The sequence below is a fragment of the Poecilia formosa genome, unplaced genomic scaffold, assembly GCF_000485575.1.
Source record: "Poecilia formosa unplaced genomic scaffold, Poecilia_formosa-5.1.2 Scaffold10, whole genome shotgun sequence".
Classification (NCBI taxonomy): domain Eukaryota; kingdom Metazoa; phylum Chordata; class Actinopteri; order Cyprinodontiformes; family Poeciliidae; genus Poecilia; species Poecilia formosa.
In genome coordinates, this window is record NW_006799949.1 from 3,036,153 (window position 1) to 3,042,057 (window position 5,905).

Here is a 5,905-nt window from a genome sequence, read left to right on the forward strand (position 1 = left end):
TTGTGGTTGTAATGTGACAAGATATGGAATAAAGGGTATGAATACTTTTGTAAGCCACAGCGTTATGTAGCACATGTAATGCTATTTTCAGGAGCATTGTAAGATGTTGGTAACCTCTCCTCTGCTCAAAGACTAAGCTTAACTTATAAATTGTGCTTTTGTGCTTGTTTTTAACATTACAATAAAGGCTGCACTCTGCATTGAAACAGGTTATTGTAAATAATAGGGAAGGTTATGTTTAGTAAGACTTGGACAATTAGGTTACTTAAAATTTATCTTTAAAAATATTTGTAATATTTATGTTTTGTAATTTACAGTCCAAATTCTACTCAATTCCAAGAAAATAGACACCCCTATCTTAGGGAAAACTAAATTGTTATTGTATTCATCCGCGGCGCAGTACGTCATGCACGAAAGGCGTAGGGCGAAGAACGCCTGGCGGAGTGATTTAGTAAGGGCTACACCCAAGTCTGTGTCTGGTCGCAGCGGCTGCTCTTCGTTGCCTAGACGAGAAGAAAGCCGGGACGTGACAGAGCCGGGGGTTTAGGTTGCTGGATGCCCGTTAACCATCAAAAAAATACTGCTTCTTCTTCGTTGGAGAGACGACCGTGATTTATTTTCACTTACCGTGCTTTATTCCCCATCCTAGAACTAATATCAATAACATGTCCTGGCAAAGCTACGTGGACAACCTGATGGCTGATGGCAGCTGCCAGGACGCGGCCATTGCGGGCTATACAGACGCCAAATACGTCTGGGCATCGTTTGCTGGCGGAGCCTTTTGCAAAATTACGGTTAGTGTGCTCTCTGTGTCCTGTATGTAGATTAGAAAGCTGTAAAATACGCAGTTGATTTAAAAAAAACAAAAAACGTTTATCTGCATAGCCTGGCCTTGTTGAATGAGTGCGGTACACATGGTATGCAGTGGTCCACCACGAGATGTACACGAACTAGCGTGCATACTTGCTTTTTAATCTTTCGTCACTATTCAGGTATTCGTTTTATGTTTTAACCCGAAAGGCGTTTCAATTTCCCGAGCTGTCCTTGTACATGCCCACTACGGTTATCGGAGATGACCCAAGTGTTCGGAAAACTGTAGCTAACGGGGTTAGCCATGTTTGCTTCTCATGCCGGTCATTTGTTTTGAACATTAAGTTGTCGGTGTGTGTGTTAAATGTTACCCATAAATAATTTAAAATCTTAATACTAGCTTAGCTAAAATTTATTGTACAATTAAACCCCTGTGGCTGAGAATTCAACCTGAGGAAAGCTGTATGTCGGTATCGCTAATCAAGCTAACGGCTTAGCTCAAATGGGGGTGGTCATCCTCAATGGAAAACCGTTGGAAGCTAATGCTACGAGCTAGCAACCGTTGGTCTTTTTTTTCCTGTTCGGCTTCTGTGAATCTCACTACCGCCCCTTTTCTCCAAAATGGCGGATACACATTCAGTTTCTTGTCCGTTTATTTTCTGTTAGAAAATGTCTTGACATTTATGTTGGATCTTGGTGTCTTGACACCAGAATCTTTGTTGAACTGATGTCAGTTTTAAATATGTTTTTCTTTTTTTCCATTATCATTCGATTGCAGCTGTGGGTTTAAAATCCTTGTCGGTTGTCCTTCGCGTTTTTCTCGAGCCACCATTTTGTATAAAAATGTAATTATAATATTACGGGATTTCATGATGTTGTATAGGGATTATAACGATATTGTTAACGCTTTGATGTGCCTTGTGTAACGCTATAAAATGCTGAGCCATGCTACAATACATGAACGTGTTTTCCGCCTTTAGCTAAAGCTACTGGGAGTGTCCACCCTTTCGATCTAAAATGTAATTTTCTCGTCTCTGTAGATCATAATCAGAAAAATATATTAATGTTTGACACTATGGAAACCTGACATACCACGGTTTGAGCTTAGCTTTTTTTTCTGTACTCGTAAAGATGGATCTTTCGAACGTTATGGTGGAGCAGGGGTGCCCAAACTTTTTGAGACCAAGATCTACTTTTTCTGTCACCAGCTGGCTGAGATCTACCTCATGACACAAAGAACCCGAGGCCAGCAGATGGCAGTCAGTTATGGTAGATCTGAACTTTGGTTTGATTACCTCAATATGAGAAATTTCAGACTGATAGGAGGAACCACGGAGCTCTGTTAGGTTTAAGCCACATCTTGTGAAGTTGGGATATTTTTCCTCCAACAGGTTCCAGAGGAATCACCTCAAACCAAATGTTGGACTGGAATTTATTTCAATGTCATTTGTGAATGTTAGCTTCTCATTTTCAACAGTGGAGCTATAAAGATTGAAAAAGGTTATTATTTTGGAGAAAGTTTTATTAACATCAATATTTCTACAAAATAAGTGGCATGTTTGATGGAGGAAAAGCCTCTCAGACTCAAAGCAAGATGCCAGAGAGCACCAAACTTAAAAAAAATACAAATATTAGACAACTTAATTTCACATAATTATGGCGGTAGAAGCCATTTGTTACTTAATGAAATATATTTGTCCTATTTGATGTTTGGTGTGAATGACAAACGAACGGGGTAATTAGTCCAAGTTTGAACGTTCATCATTTATTGAACAATGAACTTTTATTGAACGTTCAGAAACTACAGCGGCTGTGATGCGCCACAGCAAAGGTAAACAAAGGTAAAATAACCTGAACAGGTGATCAACTCAAAACCTATTGTACCTTTTTACTCTGTCGCTTAAGCACACCCGTTGCCATGGCAGGCGCCTGCACCCCGCAAGCCGAGCAGAGATTACGTTAAAAACATGACATTCAGTCCGTTATAATATTAGGTTTTCAGGCTTGGTATTTATTTCGTGATTATTAATAAGCGCTTCCCTGAACACAGCGAAGGTTGATTAGCTAATTTAAACTGCTGCTCTGCTCGTCAGTCGATCTTTGAGTCGCCTTTTTTTTATTGAACCGAAACGCACCGAATTGCGCAACACCTTGTTGAAACAATAATTACTGAGATCATTAATTTGATTATTATTATTATTCTTTCATAAAGTTACAAATGTTTTGGATCTTTGGATCAGCGCGTCAGAAGAGGACGTGCAGGTTTCAACCTATTGGCGGCATTCAGTTTGTCACCTACTGCAGAGATCGACTCAAAACCTTCCGCGATCGACGTATTGAGCACCCCTGTGGTGGAGAATCGCTTCTAGACGTCTTTCAATGTATAGGGCTTGTCGTTATAATATGTACTCGGACGCTTGTATGCTAATTTTAAAACGTCATCAAATGTATATTATACATTTTTATCAAACTGCATATAAATCTATCTGGACTTGAAAGATTTATCTGTAAATTAAACAACCTGCACATTTAATCTAAAAGTTATTCCAAGTAACTAACGTGTACAGTTGCAGATGTGATGTAGCCATCAGACTGCAGAACTCAAACATTTTGAATATTTTCCATGTTATTACTTCTGTCTTCAGGTAAATTAGATATAAATCTTTCATATGCTTTACTGTCATTGTAAATAATTGAAAGTAGAAAAAACATGTTATGCCTAAATCCCCTTTTAAACATGTTATATTTCAAAGACAAGGTTTTGGCCTGAGACAAGTTGACATCGCAAAACAGAAGTTCTGGTTTAATTAATTGATCAACTCTGTCTCTACAGCAAGTATTCATTGTAATCTGAACAAGACATTTCTTTTCTTCTTTTCCTCCCTGTCCCTCTGCAGCTCTCTAGTGCCATGACTTTGCACTTTGGGCCTGTACCTTTTTGATTTGAGGTGTTTAAGTTTTTTGAAAGTTGCCATTTTTATGTGGGACTAGCTTCTTGTTCTTGGGAGCCAGGATTATCTGTTTACACTAAGATTTAATACTTTACCAATTAATCTGGCTATTAATTTTCTCAGACCTTACTTCATGGTTCTCTTTGTGTGTGTGTGTGTGTGTGTGTGTGTGTGTGTGTGTGTGTGTGTGTGTGTGTGTGTGTGTGTGTNTTTTTTTTTTTTTTTAAATTCTTGTGCTTTCTCTTGCGGGATTGGAAATAAAAGCATTATTGTTAGCCCTTATTCAAATTTAGTACAGGTGACATTATTTCAAGACTTGAATATCTAAATATCAGGTCTCCTTGAGAAAATGTTTTCTGTTTGAAAACTTGTATCAACTCTGTCACTGTAAAGAAATTTACTTTACATTTTTTCTTTTTAGGCAGAAGAAATCGACGTGTTGGTAGGAAAGGACCGGGATTGTCTCTTCACCAGTGGGCTGACCATAGGCAGTAAAAAGTGCTCAGTACTCAGAGACAGCCTGACAAATGAAGGGGACTGGACAATGGATGTCCGGACAAAGAGTCAATCAGGAGAGCCAACGTACAATATAGCTATAGGCAAAGCAGGCAAAGGTGAGTACAACATTAACTATAGTTTACATATTTTCTGCATTAAAGTTCTGTTTCGGTCTGCATTGATTTAGTATTCCTAGATTTTCTTTAGTTGTGTTGTGAGTGCATGTTGTGGAGGTGTTGAATGCACCCTTTCCTCAATATATGACAGGTATGATTTCCTGTCTTTGGAATTTTGTTATGATGGGGGAACAGCGGTACTGAAACTGTTCTTGCTGCAGAAATGCGTTTTTCCAACATGTTTTGTGTAGCACCTTAAGAAGTTTATTGGAATAGAAAGGCATTTTGTCTTAACATTAAATTTAAACTGAATGTATGCGTTACTGTAGGCTAAGGACATTTTTCTTATAGAATTTAGTGGTGCCTCATAATGTCACAGCTTTTAGTAGGAACATGTTTAACCCCTTTTCTCTTGATTGATCTAAACCGTTATTGTCATTTAGTCAGTTTCCAAATATTTCATTGAGGTTTATTTAGGTGTAATTAACCTGTTTAATCCCAAATCTTCCCTGCAAAATAAGTGTAATAAGTGTTCCCTAATAAGTGTTATGAATCATTATATTTTATCAGTTTATGTTGGTTGTTCTAGTAAAAATTTAGTTTTTACACTCTCCACCAATTGTTGATAGTGACATATAAAAATAATGTCAAGCATAACTTGTTATAACGAGGGATGGTTCCAAATATGTTCAGAACTGTTTTAGATGCATAAAGATTAAATGCCACATCTTGCAGATGGCATTGTCTCAATGTGCTAAGTGACCTTTAACCTCATTTGGTCATTTCATCAGTGAAGCAAAGTCAGGTGAAAATGTTATCCTGCACAAATGTGCATCCTGGAGGAACTCCTCCTTGTTCCAACAGACCAAGCACTGTACCATGGCCCTGTCTGTCCTAAGCTAGCTGGAAACATGGCTTCATCTTATAGCAGTCATTCGGTGCATAGGCCACTTTGCCATTCCACTTTGTGGAAATGATTACCTGTTTGGGACAGGGTGGGGTCTCTTTTTTTTTCAACTGTGGGAATAACAGTGGTGTAGAAGACATTTTTAGGTTCTATCAGGTCTAGAAGATTTAAAACATCAGACAGTTTTGAGCTGTGTGTGTGGGGGGGGAAGGGGACATATATTGAATAAATGACAAAACCATTGACACCTAGCATAGTGCTGTCTCTGTTGTATGTTTGTAGTGACAATAGTTGTTGCCATGCTTACATTTACTCTAATTATTAAAAGATGCATGCAGGGACAAAATTGTCATATCAGTAGATGACTACTTATTTACAATATATTCTGCTTTGTTTATTAAAGCATTTTATTGACTTCCTGTTGTACAAGTCTAAGACAGACATTTATCTCCAGGAGTACCTACAGGAAGTAAAGAGGTCTTGGTCATGTGACCATTTACTCTAGCCACATGAAATTGATATTACTTGGAGTAGACAAGCTCCTATTTTGAAACTTCAATTAGCTACCAAAAGCAAGCTTAAACCAGAGCTTCTAGAAAAGGGTTTTTCCCCAGTTTATAGAT

The 5,905-nt window shown here is 38.1% G+C and overlaps 1 protein-coding gene across 2 annotated transcripts in view; it reads left to right on the plus strand.

Moving 5' to 3' along the window:
- Positions 1-452: 452 nt before the first annotated feature.
- pfn2b (profilin 2b) overlaps positions 453-5,905 on the plus strand; it is a 10,051-nt gene continuing 4,598 nt past the window's right edge. The window contains exons 1-2 of one of the 2 annotated variants that reach the window (XM_007541850.2): positions 453-794; positions 4,183-4,375. In XM_007541850.2, coding sequence (XP_007541912.1) covers positions 666-794; positions 4,183-4,375 — 322 coding nt within the window. In that variant the 5' untranslated portion in view covers positions 453-665. The remainder of the gene's footprint in view (positions 795-4,182; positions 4,376-5,905) is intronic. The other variant, XM_007541843.2, reaches the window with a different exon arrangement.